The sequence below is a fragment of the Zingiber officinale genome, chromosome 7A (genome assembly GCF_018446385.1).
Source record: "Zingiber officinale cultivar Zhangliang chromosome 7A, Zo_v1.1, whole genome shotgun sequence".
NCBI lineage: Eukaryota > Viridiplantae > Streptophyta > Magnoliopsida > Zingiberales > Zingiberaceae > Zingiber > Zingiber officinale.
Genome location: NC_055998.1, coordinates 25,497,358 through 25,516,386, shown reverse-complemented (window position 1 = coordinate 25,516,386; position 19,029 = coordinate 25,497,358). Strand labels below are relative to the sequence as shown.

Sequence of the window (19,029 nt, the reverse complement as noted above, 5' to 3'; positions counted from 1 at the left end):
TAGAAACCTTGATTCACAGCCAAAACCTACCCGAATCAAAAATAGAAGAAGATCAGAGGATCGATTTCAAGACCAAAACCCACCGCTTACCTTAAGGAATCACAGCTAGGGCTCGGTCCGTGTTTGCCGACGAACCAATGAAGAGATCGGGAATAAGACAAGGGTTCTTACCTCCCTCAATCGGTCGTCACTGGCTAGATCCAACGTCGGTGCCCTCGCTCCCCTTCCGACCGCCGGCCAAAATCCCCAAATCGCAGCTCCGTCGCTGTTGTTCACCGAGATCAGCGAAGGGAGGAAGGGATCGGGGAGAAAGAAGGTTCGGCTATAACTAACCTCTCTTCTTGTCGAAGCTCCGAGGTCCCCTCCTCGCCGGCGCCACCGAGAGAAGACGAAGTCGCCGGTCTCGGTCGCGTGACGTCTGAGATCACGAGGAGCAGATGAGGAACAGAGAAGTCGAAGGAAAATAGGAAGGCTTCGGGGCTTTATAGCGAGGTTAATCCGAACCTTAGGTTAGCTTAAATTAAAACCTAAGTTTAACCTTAGTCATTTCCTATTTAATTTGGGTATTCCAAGCATGCCCCCATCTAACCCTATCGATATATCCTTTAAAACGAGTCATATGGACTCCGTTTAACTCTAGAAAAATTTCTAAAAATTCTTAAAAATTTTCCTAAGGTTATTCCACGATAACCCTAAAAATAAATTCGCATATATTACATTCTCCCCCACTAATAAAAATTTGGTCCCCAAATTTACCACTACCAACCAAAGCAAGAAGTAGTAGATAAACTTATTCTAGTTACTGAAATAAACTTTACTCACCTTCGGTAAATATGTGTGGGTAACTAGCTCACATTTTATCTTCCAACTCCTAGGTGGCTTCTTCATCTGAGTGATGCCGCCATCTGACCTTGACCAGTCGAATTGTCTTGTTCCGCAACCGGCGCTCTTTGCGGTCCAAAATCCGAACTGGAATCTCCTCATAAGATATATCCGGCTGAAGTACAACTGATACATCAGTGAGAATATGCGAAGGGTGCGGTACATATCTCCTCAACATAGATACATGGAATAAATCATGCACCCCAGTAAGTGATGGTGGTAGCGCCACTCGATACGCCACCTCACCTATCCTCTCGAGAATCTGGAAGGGTCCAATGTAGCGAGGTGCCAATTTACCTTTCAACCCAAACCTTTTTACTCCTTTCGTAGGGGATACTCGTAAGAATACATGATCACCAACAGAAAACTCTAAAGGTCTCCGTCTCCTATCTGCATAACTCTTCTGTCGATCCTGAGCCTCTGACAACCTGCGCCTGATGGTACAAACCATCTCTGCATCACGCTGAAGACTCTGTGGCCCTAAAATCTGTGTTTCCCCAACTTCTATCCATAAGGTCGGCGATCTACATGCTCTGTCGTACAACGCCTCATAAGGTGCCATCTGTATCGCTGAATGATAACTGTTGTTGTAGGCAAATTCTACTAAATGTAAATGATCCTCCCAACTTCCTCCGAAGTCCATGACACATGATCTCAGTAGGTCCTCTAATGTTTATATGGTACGCTCTGACTGACTGTCTGTCTGGGGGTGGAAAGCGGTACTGAATCGTAGCTCTGTACCCATAGCCTGCTGCAAACTCTGCCAGAATCGCAAAGTAAACCGCGGATCTCTATCTGAAATAATACTGAGAGATACACCATGAAGCCTGATAATCTCTCTACAGTACAACTCTGCTAATCGGTCCAATGCCTCCGTCCTACAAATCGAAAGGAAATGAGCAGATTTGGTTAATCGATCAACGATCACCCAAATCGTATCATGTGTTCGTCGGGTCCTGGGTAGACCCACGACGAAATCCATCGTGATATGCTCCCATTTCCATTCTGGTATCTGTATCTTCTGGAGTAAACCAGCGGGTCTCTGATGTTTAGCTTTCACTTGCTGACATACAAGGCATCGTGCAACGAAATCTGCGATGTCTTTCTTCATGCCAGCCCACCAATAAGAACGTCTCAGATCCCTATACATACGTGTACCGCCAGGATGAATCGCAAATCTAGATCGGTGTGCCTCCTGAAGTAGGTCCTCCCTCAAAGAAGGTAGCTCAGGAACACACAATCTCCCTCGGAAGTATAGAGTTCCATTTCCATCACAAGAAAACCCTGTCTGCTGTTCTGGGGAAATTCTGCTACACAAAAACTGTAGATGCTGATCGGTAGCCTGAGCTTCTTTAATCTTCTCTACAATGGGTGATTGGGCAACCATAGATAACAGAATAGCCCGCTCAGTCTGACCCTGCTCTACTAATCCCAACTCAGAAAATTTCTGTACCAGTTCTGTAACCATCACACGGTGACAGGCAAGAACTCCTCGGGATTTCCTACTCAACGCATCAGCTACCACGTTAGCTTTTCCTGGGTGGTAGTTGATCGTACAGTCATAGTCCTTCAAGAATTCCATCCATCTTCTCTGTCTTAAGTTCAATTCTTTCTGAATAGATAGATACTTAAGACTCTTATGATCCGTGAATATCTCGAAGGTGATCCCGTATAGGTGATGTCTCCAGATTTTCAGCGCATATATAATAGCTGCTAACTCCAGGTCATGCACTGGATAATTCTTCTCATGCTCTTTCAATTGACGTGAGGCATAAGAAACTACCCGTCCATGCTGCATGAGTACTGCGCCTAACCCCTGTAATGATGCATCTGTATAAAGTACAAAGCCATCATCTCCAGAAGGAAGTACTAGTATAGGTGCAGAAATGAGTCTGCGCTTGAGTTCCTAAAAACTCGTCTCGCAAGACTCTGTCCAGCAAAACTTCACCCCTTTCCTGGTTAACTGAGTCAACGGCAGAGCTATGCTAGAGAAGCCCTCAACAAATCGGCGGTAATACCCGGCCAGACCAAGAAAGCTACGAATTTCCTCTACAGACTTTGGCTGCTCCCAGCTGGTAACAGCCTCTATCTTTTGTGGGTCCACGGATATACCACTGCTAGAAACAATATGTCCCAGAAAACCCACAGAAGATAACCAGAATGCACATTTGCTGAATTTTGCATAGAGACGTTCTCGCTGGAGCGTCTCTAATACTATACGAAGGTGTCGCCCATGTTCTTCTTCGGATCGAGAATATATCAATATGTCATCGATGAACACAATCACGAACTGATCCAAGAACTCCAGAAATACCCTATTCATCAGATCCATGAAAACTGCTGGAGCATTGGTAAGCCCAAATGGCATTACCAAGAACTCATAGTGTCCATATCGAGTACGGAAGGTTGTCTTCTGTATATCTGAATCTCTCACACTGAGCTGATGATAGCCAGAGCGCAGATCAATCTTTGAATACACACAAGTATTCTTGAGCTGATCAAACAGATCCTCTATACGTGGCAGTGGATATTTGTTCTTAACAGTCACTGCATTCAGCTGCCGATAGTCGATGCATAATCTCATCGATCCATCCTTTTTCTTCACAAAGAGTACCGGAGCTCCCCATGGAGACACACTAGGACGGATAAACCCTCTATCCAGCAGCTCCTGTAACTGTACTTTTAGCTCCTCCAACTCCTTAGGTGCCATGCGATACGGAGCTTTAGACACCGGTGTTGTCCCCGGAATCAACTCGATCGTGAACTCTACTTGCCTTTTAGGGGGCAAGCCGGGTAATTCCTCTGGAAATACGTCAGGGTACTCCCGCACTATAGGAATGTCAGAAAGCTGTGGGGTATGATCCTGATCGGTCTTAATCATAGATAATAAATACCCCTGGCATCCTTGAGACAATAATCTCTGAGCTTGCATCGCTGAGATGACAGAAATCCCCTCATCCTTGGTACCCATGAATACCCAGGACGGTAGACCCGGAGGTCTAAATGTAACTACTCTCGCGCTGCAATCCACGGTAGCATAGTATCTGGCTAACCAGTCCATACCCAAAATGATGTCAAATTCTAGCATATCTAGAACCTGCAAGTCCACCACAAGGGTCTGACCCTCGAAATCCAACGGACAATCTCTAATCTCCTGACTGATATTTAGTATCTCTCCCGTGGGTAAAGATACCGCTAATATATGAGTCCGACGAACTGGTAATCTATAAATCTTACTCAGAAATACCCGAGAAATAAAAGAATGGGAACTACCAGTATCTATCAACAATTCAGCAGGAAAAGAATAAACAGTAATCATACCCCGAAAGACCGATCCCTCGGCCCGCTGTGCCTCCTCTCGAGTAATAGCATAAACCCGTCCTGCCTCCGTGCATACCGGTGGCATCTCAGTGCCAGTCTGAAACTGGGCTAATGGAGTAGTAGCTAACTGCTGAGACTGGGTCACCGGACAAGAGCTAGGTGGCGTCGGAAAATACTGATATGCCGGATGCATCTGATGTGACGGGACAATCGAGGAATACTGCATAGCCACCGGTACTACTGGGTACTGCTGACCCTGAATATGGTATACCTGTGCCTGAGGAGGTGGTATACTCTGCTGATGTGGAGTGCTCTGCGTCTTCTGCGGTCCCTTCTGCCGTCGAGTCTGGGTATTATGACTTCCTTGAGCAGTAACCTTGGCAGCCTGCAGCTGAGCCTTCAGAGTACAATCGCGGCTCACATGTCCCGGAAGCTTGCAGTAGTAACATATATCTTGGCTCAATGGGCAGTCAGGTTTAGCGTGGCCCTCAACACCACATCTAAAACATCTAAGTCCACCCGAAGAGTCCTTCTGAGGAGGTCTAGAAGAACCCATTGATGATCGTCCTGTCTTTGATGATCGATAGGACTCCCCTGAAGTAGCCCGGGATCCCTGCCATTTCTTCCGTTTCTTCTGACCTTGGTTCTATTGTTTCTGTGTTGGAGTCGTACCCTGGGCATTTTGCTTATCCTTTCCTTTTTCTAGGGAAATTTGCTGTTGTGTCATCTCAATCATCAAAGCTCTATCCAACGCCTCCCGGTACGTACTAGGAGTGAAGCCGGACATCCTGATACGGATATATACTGCAAGACCCTGAGTGAACTGATCTAACTGATCACTCTCCTGGGCAACTAAATGAGGGCAATACTCAGCTAACCGGTTAAATTCTGCATCATATTCCATCACAGATCTATCCCCCTGCTTCAGATGTAAGAATTCCTGTCGACGGGCCATACGATAAGGAGCTGGGAAATACTGTCTCTCGAATGCATCTCGGAATAAAGTCCAGGTAATACTCCGATCTCCGAAGAGTGTCTTCTGCATCTTCCACCAAGTAACAGCCTGATCCCGTAGGTGGTACGCGGCTAATTCAGCTTTTTCCTCCTCAGTACACGTTAAATACTCAAAAGTATCCTCCACATTCCCCAGCCAAGACCGAGCAACAGTCGGGTCGGGAACCCCATGAAATAGAGTAAATCGGTCCTTCACCGACCGAGCCAATAGTGGAATACGTGCTCTATCCCTCACCCAAGGAGTAGCAACCGGAGTGGGGATAACTGGGGGTAATATAGGAGAAACCACCTGAGGCTGAAAACCCGGATCTCTCATAGGAACCTGAGGAGTCTGCCTACTACTATCAATCTCGACCTCTGTAGGATCCCTAACAGAATGCGCCTCGTACTCCTCTGGCTCGGCCTCCACTGACTCGATAGGCTGCTTCCGTGGTCGCCCCGGACCACGACGCGGACGAGGGGTCGTATCTCCGCGCTTCATTCCTGGTATGAACAACAAGGTAAGACTACAACAATATAATACAACAGTAATTTAACTTACATCCTATAGCTTGAAGATATCCTGCCACTGCCTGGTCCCAATATCCGAACAGTCACACCGGAAAAATACGAATCCCAAGTGTAAAACCTCGTAACTTCGTAGTCCTCGTAAAACTCGTAAATCTCGCAATCCTCGGAAATCCAAGACTCAAGAAATCGACATCGTAACCTCAAAATCCAAAACACAAAATAACGAAACCCTCCAAAAATTCAAAACACGAACAGAAATAGGCCCCGTAAACCCGCTCTGATACCACTAAATTGTCACGCCCCGGGTGAGTCTCTACCGAAAAATTTCGGCAGCATCTCCCCTGTATCGGTGACAATCTGAACCTTACATACAAGCAAAATACATCAGCCACAAGCGGCTGGAATATATGTGCACAAAAGAAACACAACCACGCAGTTAAAATCCACAGCCTACACGGCTGGATAAAAAAAAATGAAAACAAGCATACGACTAATATGTAGCCCACACGGCCATATCAAAACACAACGGAAAGGCGAAGAGGAAACCCACAAATACAAAAGTCCACGAAACACATCGCAGATACAAGTCCACAATACACGTATCAAAAACACAATTCGTTCTCAAAACTCTAAACCCAACAAATACGAAGTGTAGGAAAAGAGAAACAAAACCGATAAGGGTCCTCGGATATGACGTGGGAAAGGGGACCGGCCAGCAGCATACTCCAAGCATCTCCATATCATCTACCTACTGCCTGAAACCAACATAATATAGACGGGGTAGTGAGTACAGGGAACTCAGCGGGTACAGACTGGATAAAGCATGGTCTACATAATGAGATAGGAATCAAAGAATACAGTCTCCATAAGTAAAGAATAAGAATATGCTATCATAACATAACTCATCTATCCATATCTGATAAAATAACTGTGCATGAACATACCTGACATAATAAATGCACATAACATAAATGTACATACCCGAACAGAACCAATACCCTGCTACCATGATCCGTAAACCCACCGAGTCAACAACATACTCCCGACACCTGTGCAATACATATACGACTGCAAATATATGTAAAGTAAATGACATGTATGCGACATGGCATCCATATGCAGCATACATAGCTCAATCAAATGCAACAATACACAATCACATGCGACTAATATCTAGTAAGCATGTATGCAAAATATCCCCACAGATGCACCGTGCATCATATGCAAAAGTGCATGCATGCTCCATGGTCACCCCCGCCACCTCTCTAGACACCACGACCCCTGTATGGCCAAGAGACTTGGGTCTGTGACGACTGTACTACCCTCCAGCCCACAATAGAGTGGTCGAGGCGGACAGTCTGCTAGTAGCTATCTAACTACATAGCATCAGGGTCCCTGACTGCTCACAACGCCGGATCTCACAAAAACCTAGTGACCGGGTGGCACAACAGGACAAGCGGCAACTGCTCCAGCTACCACTACCCATGAGTGGCCGAAGGTGCGCGCTAAACCAAACCAACTGATGACTCTCTCAACCACAAGGGAGACAACGGTCATCAGATGCAATGAATGATGAACATGATATATATATATATATATATATAATCATCATCCATGCCACAACCTCAACCCTCATAAACACCTCCAATACCCATAACCAACGTACTACACATACCACTATGCAAATAGAATGTTAATCATGTACAACCCATAACACGTACCAATCACAACCTAGACAGGTATAGACCACAAATACCCAATACAGTCATCCCTACAACACTCTACATGTGTATGAACAATAGAGTCACAGATAACAAGAATAGAGACTGTAAAGAATCAACCCAGATTATATCAAAGATCAAGCAAAAGTGACAAGCAGGAAAACAACAAATAATCTGATTTAAGGAATGCAACCTACTTGTCCAAATATAACCATGCTTTTAAAGTTCAAAGAACTAAATAGAACTTAAGGAAGAAATACCCGCCTCGATATATCCCGAAATCAACAGAACCACCCCACGTCACGCTGCTCGTATAAATCAAGGTCCTGTATCACACATACAGTTCATGTAATATACATATACATATACTACACATAAATGAATCACCTATGAACAAATAACCAATTCTACAATAGTAGCTAGCTATAATTACTACTCCTTCCACTGATAAAGTTAGTTTAACTTTCTACTTAGCTTAACTCCTTCAAGAATTAAATCCCCCTTAACCCTTTCACACCCCAAACAGAAACCAACCTAAACCTCACTAAAACCATTTCAGATTTTGATTAAACCGTAGGTTCCCACAAACACCTAACAGAAAGCAATCCTAAACGTTACCTAACATGTTGCAGATTCTGGTTAAACCACATGCTCCACCCTCAACTACCCAGCACAGAGATTCTCACTCCTGCTAACCAAAAACCGATCAATTGCCATAGAGATTCTAGTGCACCAGCACACTAGAACTCCTAACACCTAGACAACACAATTCTTACTGCTGCTGTCCTAGATCCAGCTTCAAGCATTACACTGGTTTTAATGCTACTTGGGTTCGATCATGAGGAAAGAACAAGAATTGCACCTCACTCCTAATTTCTACCAACAGAACAAGAAATAAGAGCAGCTAGAAATCATTACCCAATCTGTTAACAACAATAAGAAGTCGATGTCCTTACCTCTACTTCTTCTATCGCCGGAGATGATCACAACTCCGGTGGAAGAACTAATCCAATCAATCTGTGGTGGCCGGAATCACCACATCACCTCTGTCCACAGAATCAAAACCACTCGAATAAATACCATAGGAAGAATCAGAACCCAAATTCAAGGCAGGGAACAACCCCCTTACCTCTAATCCTTCGATTAGGGCTCGGTCCTGTTTCTTGCTAACGAACAGAGAAGGGATTAGAAACCTTGATTCACAGCCAAAACCTACCCGAATCAAAAATAGAAGAAGATCAGAGGATCGATTTCAAGACCAAAACCCATCGCTTACCTTAAGGAATCACAGCTAGGGCTCGGTCCGTGTTTGCCGACGAACCAATGAAGAGATCGGTAATAAGACAAGGGTTCTTACCTCCCTCAATCGGTCGTCACTGGCTAGATCCAACGTCGGTGCCCTCACTCCCCTTCCGACCGCCGGCCAAAATCCCCAAATCGCAGCTCCGTCGCTGTTGTTCACCGAGATCAGCGAAGGGAGGAAGGGATCGGGGAGAAAGAAGGTTCGGCTATAACTAACCTCTCTTCTTGTCGAAGCTCCGAGGTCCCCTCCTCGCCGGCGCCACCGAGAGAAGACGAAGTCGCCGGTCTCGGTCGCGTGACGTCTGAGATCACGAGGAGCAGATGAGGAACAGAGAAGTCGAAGGAAAATAGGAAGGCTTCAGGGCTTTATAGCGAGGTTAATCCGAACCTTAGGTTAGCTTAAATTAAAACCTAAGTTTAACCTTAGTCATTTCCTATTTAATTTGGGTATTCCAAGCATGCCCCCATCTAACCCTATCGATATATCCTTTAAAACGAGTCATATGGACTCCGTTTAACTCTAGAAAAATTTCTAAAAATTCTTAAAAATTTTCCTAAGGTTATTCCACGATAACCCTAAAAATAAATTCGCATATATTACATTCTCCCCCACTAATAAAAATTTGGTCCCCAAATTTACTACTACCAACCAAAGCAAGAAGTAGTAGATAAACTTATTCTAGTTACTGAAATAAACTTTACTCACCTTCGGTAAATATGTGCGGGTAACTAGCTCGCATCTTATCTTCCAACTCCCAGGTGGCTTCTTCATCTGAGTGATGCCGCCATCCGACCTTGACCAGTCGAATTGTCTTGTTCCGCAACCGGTGCTCTTTGCGGTCCAAAATCCGAACTGGAATCTCCTCATAAGATATATCCGGCTAAAGTACAACTGATACATCCATGAGAATATGCGAAGGGTGCGGTACATATCTCCTCAACATAGATACATGGAATACATCATGCACCCCAGTAAGTGATGGTGGTAGCGCCAGTCGATACGCCACCTCACCTATCCTCTCGAGAATCTGGAAGGGTCCAATGTAGCGAGGTGCCAATTTACCTTTCAACCCAAACCTTTTTACTCCTTTCGTAGGGGATACTCGTAAGAATACATGATCACCAACAGAAAACTCTAAAGGTCTCCGTCTCCTATCTGCATAACTCTTCTGTCGATCCTGAGCCTCTGACAACCTGCGCCTGATGGTACAAACCATCTCTGCATCACGCTGAAGACTCTGTGGCCCTAAAATCTGTGTTTCCCCAACTTCTATCCATAAGGTCGGCGATCTACATACTCTGTCGTACAACGCCTCATAAGGTGCCATCTGTATTGCTGAATGATAACTGTTGTTGTAGGCAAATTCTACTAAATGTAAATGATCCTCCCAACTTCCTCCGAAGTCCATGACACATGATCTCAGTAGGTCCTCTAATGTCTGTATGGTACGCTCCGACTAACCGTCTGTCTGGGGGTGGAAAGCGGTACTGAATCGTAACTCTGTACCCATAGCCTGCTGCAAACTCTGCCAGAATCGCGAAGTAAACCGCGGATCTCTATCTGAAATAATACTGAGAGGTACACCATGAAGCCTGATAATCTCTCTACAGTACAACTCTGCTAATCGGTCCAATGCCTCCGTCCTACAAATCGAAAGGAAATGAGCAGATTTGGTTAATCGATCAACGATCACCCAAATCGTATCATGTGTTCGTCGGGTCCTGGGTAGACCCACGACGAAATCCATCGTGATATGCTCCCATTTCCATTCTGGTATCTGTATCTTCTGGAGTAAACCAGCGGGTCTCTGATGTTTAGCTTTCACTTGCTGACATACAAGGCATCGTGCAACGAAATCTGCGATGTCTTTCTTCATGCCAGCCCACCAATAAGAACGTCTCAGATCCCTATACATACGTGTACCGCCAGGATGAATCGCAAATCTGGATCGGTGTGCCTCCTGAAGTAGGTCCTCCCTCAAAGAAGGTAGCTCAGGAACACACAATCTCCCCCGGAAGTATAGAGTTCCATTTCCATCACAAGAAAACCCTGTCTGCTGTTCTGGGGAAATTCTGCTACACAAAAACTGTAGATGCTGATCGGTAGCCTGAGCTTCTTTAATCTTCTCTACAATGGGTGATTGGGCAACCATAGATAACAGAATAGCCCGCTCAGTCTGACCCTGCTCTACTAATCCCAACTCAGAAAATTTCTGTACCAGTTCTGTAACCATCACACAGTGACAGGCAAGAACTCCTCGGGATTTCCTACTCAACGCATCAGCTACCACGTTAGCTTTTCCTGGGTGGTAGTTGATCGTACAGTCATAGTCCTTCAAGAATTCCATCCATCTTCTCTGTCTTAAGTTCAATTCTTTCTAAATAGATAGATACTTAAGACTCTTATGATCCGTGAATATCTCGAAGGTGATCCCGTATAGGTGATGTCTCCAGATTTTCAGCGCATATATAATAGCTGCTAACTCCAGGTCATGCACTGGATAATTCTTCTCATGCTCTTTCAATTGACGTGAGGCATAAGAAACTACCCGTCAATGCTGCATGAGTACTGCGCCTAACCCCTGTAATGATGCATCTGTATTAAGTACAAAGCCATCATCTCCAGAAGGAAGTACTAGTATAGGTGCAGAAATGAGTCTGCGCTTGAGTTCCTAAAAACTCGTCTCGCAAGACTCTGTCCAGCAAAACTTCACCCCTTTCCTGGTTAACTGAGTCAACGGCAGAGCTATGCTAGAGAAGCCCTCAACAAATCGGCGGTAATACCCGGCCAGACCAAGAAAGCTACGAATTTCCTCTACAGACTTTGGCTGCTCCCAGCTAGTAACAGCCTCTATCTTTTGTGGGTCCACGGATATACCACTGCTAGAAACAATATGTCCCAGAAAACCCACAGAAGATAACCAGAATGCACATTTGCTGAATTTTGCATAGAGACGTTCTCGCTGGAGCGTCTCTAATACTATACGAAGGTGTCGCCCATGTTCTTCTTCGGATCGAGAATATATCAATATGTCATCGATGAACACAATCACGAACTGATCCAAGAACTCCAGAAATACCCTATTCATCAGATCCATGAAAACTGCTGGAGCATTGGTAAGCCCAAATGGCATTACCAAGAACTCATAGTGTCCATATCGAGTACGGAAGGTTGTCTTCTGTATATCTGAATCTCTCACACTGAGCTGATGATAGCCAGAGCGCAGATCAATCTTTGAATACACACAAGTATTCTTGAGCTGATCAAACAGATCCTCTATACGTGGCAGTGGATATTTGTTCTTAACAGTCACTGCATTCAGCTGCCGATAGTCGATGCATAATCTCATCGATCCATCCTTTTTCTTCACAAAGAGTACCGGAGCTCCCCATGGAGACACACTAGGACGGATAAACCCTCTATCCAGCAGCTCCTGTAACTGTACTTTTAGCTCCTCCAACTCCTTAGGTGCCATGCGATACGGAGCTTTAGACACCGGTGTTGTCCCCGGAATCAACTCGATCGTGAACTCTACTTGCCTTTTAGGGGGCAAGCCGGGTAATTCCTCTGGAAATACGTCAGGCTACTCCCGCACTATAGGAATGTCAGAAAGCTGTGGGGTATGATCCTGATCGGTCTTAATCATAGATAATAAATACTCCTGGAATCCTTGAGACAATAATCTCTGAGCTTGTATCGCTGAGATGACAGAAATCCCCTCATCCTTGGTACCCATGAATACCCAGGACGGTAGACCCGGAGGTCTAAATGTAACCACTCTCGCGCTGCAATCCACGGTAGCATAATATCTGGCTAACCAGTCCATACCCAAAATGATGTCAAATTCTAACATATCTAGAACCTGCAAGTCCACCACAAGGGTCTGACCCTCGAAATCCAACGGACAATCTCTAATCTCCTGACTGATATTTAGTATCTCTCCCGAGGGTAAAGATACCGCTAATATATGAGTCCGACGAACTGGTAATCTATAAATCTTACTCAGAAATACCCGAGAAATAAAAGAATGGGAACTACCAGTATCTATCAACAATTCAGCAGGAAAAGAATAAACAGTAATCATACCCCGAAAGACCGATCCCTCGGCCCGCTGTGCCTCCTCTCGAGTAATAGCATAAACCCGTCCTGCCTCCGTGCATACCGGCGGCATCTCAGTGCCAGTCTGAAACTGGGCTAATGGAGTAGTAGCTAACTGCTAAGACTGGGTCACCGGACAAGAGCTAGGTGGCGTCGGAAAATACTGATGTGCCGGATGCATCTGATGTGACGGGACAGTCGAGGAATACTGCAAAGCCACCGGTACTACTGGGTACTGCTGACCCTGAATATGGTATACCTATGCCTGAGGAGGTGGTATACTCTGCTGATGTGGAGTGCTCTGCGTCTTCTGCGGTCCCTTCGACCGTCGAGTCTGGGTATTATGACTTCCTTGAGCAGTAACCTTGGCAGCCTGCAGCTGAGCCTTCAGAGTACAATCGCGGCTCACATGCCCCGGAAGCTTGCAGTAGTAACATATATCTTGGCTCAATGGGCAGTCAGGTTTAGCATGGCCCTCAACACCACATCTAAAACATCTAAGTCCACCCGAAGAGTCCTTCTGAGGAGGTCTAGAAGAACCAGCAGATGATCGTCCTGTCTTTGATGATCGATAGGACTCCCCTGAAGTAGCCCGGGATCCCTGCCATTTCTTCCGTTTCTTCTGACCTTGGTTCTGTTGTTTCTGTGTTGGAGTCGTACCCTGGGCATTTTGCTTATCCTTTCCTTTTTCTAGGGAAATTTGCTGTTGTGTCATCTCAATCATCAAAGCTCTATCCAACGCCTCCCGGTACGTACTAGGAGTGAAGCCAGACATCCTGATACGGATATATACTGCAAGACCCTGAGTGAACTGATCTAACCGATCACTCTCCTGGGCAACTAAATGAGGGCAATACTCAGCTAACCGGTTAAATTCTGCATCATATTCCATCACAGATCTATCCCCCTGCTTCAGATGTAAGAATTCCTGTCGACGGGCCATACGATAAGGAGCTGGGAAATACTGTCTCTCGAATGCATCTCGGAATAAAGTCCAGGTAATACTCCGATCTCCGAAAAGTGTCTTCTGCATCTTCCACCAAGTAACAGCCTGATCCCGTAGGTGGTACGCGGCTAATTCAGCTTTTTCCTCCTCAGTACACGTTAAATACTCAAAAGTATCCTCCACATTCCCCAGCCAAGATCGAGCAACAGTCGAGTCGGGAACCCATGAAATAGAGTAAATCGGTCCTTCACCGACCGAGCCAATAGTGGAATACGTGCTCTATCCCTCACCCAAGGAGTAGCAACCGGAGTGGGGATAACTGGGGGTAATATAGGAGAAACCACCTGAGGCTGAAAACCCGGATCTCTCATAGGAACCTGAGGAGTCTGCCTACTACTATCAATCTCGACCTCTGTAGGATCCCTAACAGAATGCGCCTCGTACTCCGCTGGCTCGGCCTCCACTGACTCGATAGGCTGCTTCCGTGGTCGCCCCGGACCACGACGCGGACGAGGGGTCGTATCTCCGCGCTTCATTCCTAGTATGAACAACAAGGTAAGACTACAACAATATAATACAACAGTAATTTAACTTACATCCTATAGCTTGGAGATATCCTGCCGCTGCCTGGTCCCAATATCCGAACAGTCACACCGGAAAAATACGAATCCCAAGTGTAAAACCTCGTAACTTCGTAGTCCTCGTAAAACTCATAAATCTCGCAATCCTCGGAAATCCAAGATTCGAGAAATCGACATCGTAACCTCAAAATCCAAAACACAAAATAACGAAAACCTCCAAAAATTCAAAACACGAACAGAAATAGGCCCCGTAAACCTCGCTCTGATACCACTAAATTGTCACGCCCCGGGTGAGTCTCTACCGAAAAATTTCGGCAGCATCTCCCCTGTATCGGTGACAATCTGAACCTTACATACAAGCAAAATACATCAGCCACAAGCGGCTGGAATATATGTGCACAAAAGAAACACAACCACGCAGTTAAAATCCACAGCCTACACGGCTGGATAAAAAAAATGAAAACAAGCATACGACTAATATGTAGCCCACACGGCCATATCAAAACACAACGGAAAGGCGAAGAGGAAACCCACAAATACAAAAGTCCACGAAACACATCGCAGATACAAGTCCACAATACACGTATCAAAAACACAATTCGTTCTCACAACTCTAAACCCAACAAATATGAAGTGTAGGAAAAGAGAAACAAAACCGATAAGGGTCCTCGGATATGACGTGGGAAAGGGGACCGGCCAGCAACATACTCCAAGCATCTCCATATCATCTACCTACTGCCTGAAACCAACATAATATAGACGGGGTAGTGAGTACAGGGAACTCAGCGGGTACAGACTAGATAAAGCATGGTCTACATAATGAGATAGGAATCAAAGAATACAGTCTCCCTAAGTAAAGAATAAGAATATGCTATCATAACATAACTCATCTATCCATATCTGATAAAATAACTGTGCATGAACATACCTGACATAATAAATGCACATAACATAAATGTACATACCCGAACAGAACCAATACCCTGCTACCATGATCCGTAAACCCACCGAGTCAACAACATACTCCCGACACCTGTGCAATACATATACGACTGCAAATATATGTAAAGTAAATGACATGTATGCGACATGGCATCCATATGCAGCATACATAGCTCAATCAAATGCAACAATACACAATCACATGCGGCTAATATCTAGTAAGCATGTATGCAAAAATATCCCCACAGATGCACCGTGCATCATATGCAAAAGTGCATGCATGCTCCATGGTCACCCCCGCCACCTCTCTAGACACCACGACCCCTGTATGGCCGAGAGGCTTGGGACTGTGACGACTGCGCTACCCTCCAACCCACAATAGAGTGGTCGAGGCGGACAGTCCGCTAGTAGCTATCTAGCTACATAGCATCAGGATCCCTAACTGCTCACAACTCCGGATCTCACTAAACCTCATGACCGGGTGGCACAACAGGACAAGCGGCAACTGCTCCAGCTACCACTACCCATGAGTGGCCGAAGGTGCGCGCTAAACCAAACCAACTGATGACTCTCTCAACCACAAGGGAGACAACGGTCATCAGATGCAATGAATGATGAACATGATATATATATATATATATATAATCATCATCCATGCCACAACCTCAACCCTCATAAACACCTCCAATACCCATAACCAACGTACTACACATACCACTATGCAAATAGAATGTTAATCATGTACAACCCATAACACGTACCAATCACAACCTAGACAGGTATAGACCACAAATACCCAATACAGTCATCCCTACAACACTCTACATGTGTATGAACAATAGAGTCACAGATAACAAGAATAGAGACTGTAAAGAATCAACCCAGATTATATCAAAGATCAAGCAAAAGTGACAAGCAGGAAAACAACAAATAATCTGATTTAAGGAATGCAACCTACTTGTCCAAATATAACCATGCTTTTAAAGTTCAAAGAACTAAATAGAATTTAAGGAAGAAATACCCGCCTCGATATATCCCGCAATCAACAGAATCACCCCACGTCACGCTGCTCGTATAAATCAAGGTCCTGTATCACACATACAGTTCATGTAATATACATATACATATACTACACATAAATGAATCACCTATGAACAAATAACCAATTCTACAATAGTAGCTAGCTATAATTACTACTCCTTCCACTGATAAAGTTAGTTTAACTTTCTACTTAGCTTAACTCCTTCAAGAATTAAATCCCCATTAACCCTTTCACACCCCAAACAGAAACCAACCTAAACCTCACCAAAACCATTTCAAATTTTGATTAAACCGTAGGTTCCCACAAACACCTAACAGAAAGCAATCCTAAACGTTACATAACATGTTGCAGATTCTGGTTAAACCACATGCTCCACCCTCAACTACCCAGCACAGAGATTCTCACTCCTGCTAACCAAAAACCGATCAATTGCCATAGAGATTCTAGTGCACCAGCACACTAGAACTCCTAACACCTAGACAACACAATTCTTACTGCTGCTGTCCTAGATCCAGCTTCAAGCATTACACTGGTTTTAATGCTACTTGGGTTCGATCATGAGGAAAGAACAAGAATTGCACATCACTCCTAATTTCTACCAACAGAACAAGAAATAAGAGCAGCTAGAAATCATTACCCAATCTGTTAACAACAACAAGAAGTCGATGTCCTTACCTCTACTTCTTCTATCGCCGGAGATGATCACAACTCCGGTGGAAGAACTAATCCAATCAATCTGTGATGGCTGGAATCACCACATCACCTCTGTCCATAGAATCAAAACCACTCGAATCAATACCATAGGAAGAATCATAACCCAAATTCAAGGCAGGGAACAACCCCCTTACCTCCAATCCTTCGATTAGGGCTCGGTCCTGTTTCTTGCTAACGAACAGAGAAGGGATCAGAAACCTTGATTCACAGCCAAAACCTACCCGAATCAAAAACAGAAGAAGATCAGAGGATCGATTTCAAGACCAAAACCCACCGCTTACCTTAAGGAATCACAGCTAGGGCTCGGTCCGTGTTTGCCGACGAACCAATGAAGAGATCGGGAATAAGACAAGGGTTCTTACCTCCCTCAATCGGTCGTCACTGGCTAGATCCAATGTCGGTGCCCTCGCTCCCCTTCCGACCGCCGGCCAAAATCCCCAAATCGCAGCTCCGTCGCTGTTGTTCACCGAGATCAGCGAAGGGAGGAAGGGATCGGGGAGAAAGAAGGTTCGGCTATAACTAACCTCTCTTCTTGTCGAAGCTCCGAGGTCCCCTCCTCACCGGCGCCACCGAGAGAAGACGAAGTCGCCGGTCTCGGTCGCGTGACGTCTGAGATCGCGAGGAGCAGATGAGGAACAGAGAAGTCGAAGGAAAATAGGAAGGCTTCAGGGCTTTATAGCGAGGTTAATCCGAACCTTAGGTTAGCTTAAATTAAAACCTAAGTTTAACCTTAGTCATTTCCTACTTAATTTGGGTATTCCAAACATGCCCCCATCTAACCCTATCGATATATCCTTTAAAACGAGTCATATGGACTCCGTTTAACTCTAGAAAAATTTCTAAAAATTCTTAAAAATTTTCCTAAGGTTATTCCACGATAACCCTAAAAATAAATTCGCATATATTACACATGCACATTCATGATTTTGTGAGTTAGATAGCGCTTACTAAGCAAATTTTGTTTATAGACTACACTTCCTCTTACTGCAGATAAAGGAAAAGAAAAGATTTAGCAAGGAAGGCGACAAGGTGGCGTGGATGGTGTGTGATGCCAGGACTATGGAAGCCTTGGGACTTAGTTTAAGAATTTATTAAGATTGTCATTTATTAAGAATGTATTAGATGAGTCATTTAGTCTTTCGCTGTTAGTTAATTGTATGTTTTTATTTTGTTTCCGCTATTCATTACTTGCATGATTTGATTTCATTAAACTGCGTGGTGATGTTATTCCTTTTGTGTGTTTGATATGTGTTCCAGCCGCCTGTGGCTGTGTATATTATGTTATGTATTAATGATTATGGTCACCGGTACAGGGGAGACTCTGCCGGAATTTTTCGGTAGGGTCTCCATGTGATTTTTAATCATACCGGTTAAGTAGAGTTAGTAGTTAAGTAACGGTCATCCTTAGAGAGTAGTAGTAGTAAGAAGGGTGGTCGTTACATGATTAGGATTAGATTTTAATATTCTTTGATTAGAAATTTCAAGTTGTTTGTTTTTTGTTAATTCATCTTCTTCTTCTGGATGACTAGAATTTGGACCATGTTCATTGATTGAAATATGTTCATTTCCATTAAAGGTTACATTGATAGTTTCCTCAATTTTCAAAGTAGATTTATTGTAAACTCTATAGGATCTACTTGTAGATGAGTACCCAAGAAAATTTCCTTGGTTAGTTTTTGAAGTAAATTTACCTAAGTGATCTTTAAGATTCAAGATGTGAACATTACAACCAAAAACTTTGAAATATTTTATGTTAGGAATTTTATTAAAGTAAATTTCATAAGATGTTTTATTTTGGTCTTTGTTAATTATAATTCAATTTTGGACATAACAAACTGTATTAACAGCTTCAGCCCAAAAATATTTTGGTATATTTATTCATTTAACTGTAACACCCCACCCTCCTCACTACTAGTCTGCGAGGGCGGAGCGCTACTGGACTACTAACTTTACTT

At 44.4% G+C, this 19,029-nt stretch overlaps 1 protein-coding gene across 1 annotated transcript; it reads right to left on the bottom strand.

The window, feature by feature from the left end:
- Positions 1-13,108: 13,108 nt before the first annotated feature.
- LOC121999288 lies at positions 13,109-14,331 on the bottom strand. The gene is made up of 2 exons (XM_042553989.1): positions 14,086-14,331; positions 13,109-13,939 (listed from the first exon to the last, which is right to left on the bottom strand). Exons 1-2 carry the CDS (start codon positions 14,329-14,331, stop codon positions 13,109-13,111), a joined length of 1,077 nt encoding a protein of 358 aa, XP_042409923.1.
- Between the last annotated feature and the right edge of the window lie 4,698 nt (positions 14,332-19,029).

Excerpts from the sequence above, each read along its gene's own strand:
- LOC121999288 (XM_042553989.1), bottom strand. The coding sequence starts at position 14,331 with ATGAAGCGCGGAGATACGACCCCTCGTCCGCGTCGTGGTCCGGGGCGA. Across the intron at positions 13,940-14,085 it reads CTCCGGTTGCTACTCCTTGG|GAAAAAGCTGAATTAGCCGC; the intron begins GTGAGGGATAGA and ends TGTACTGAGGAG.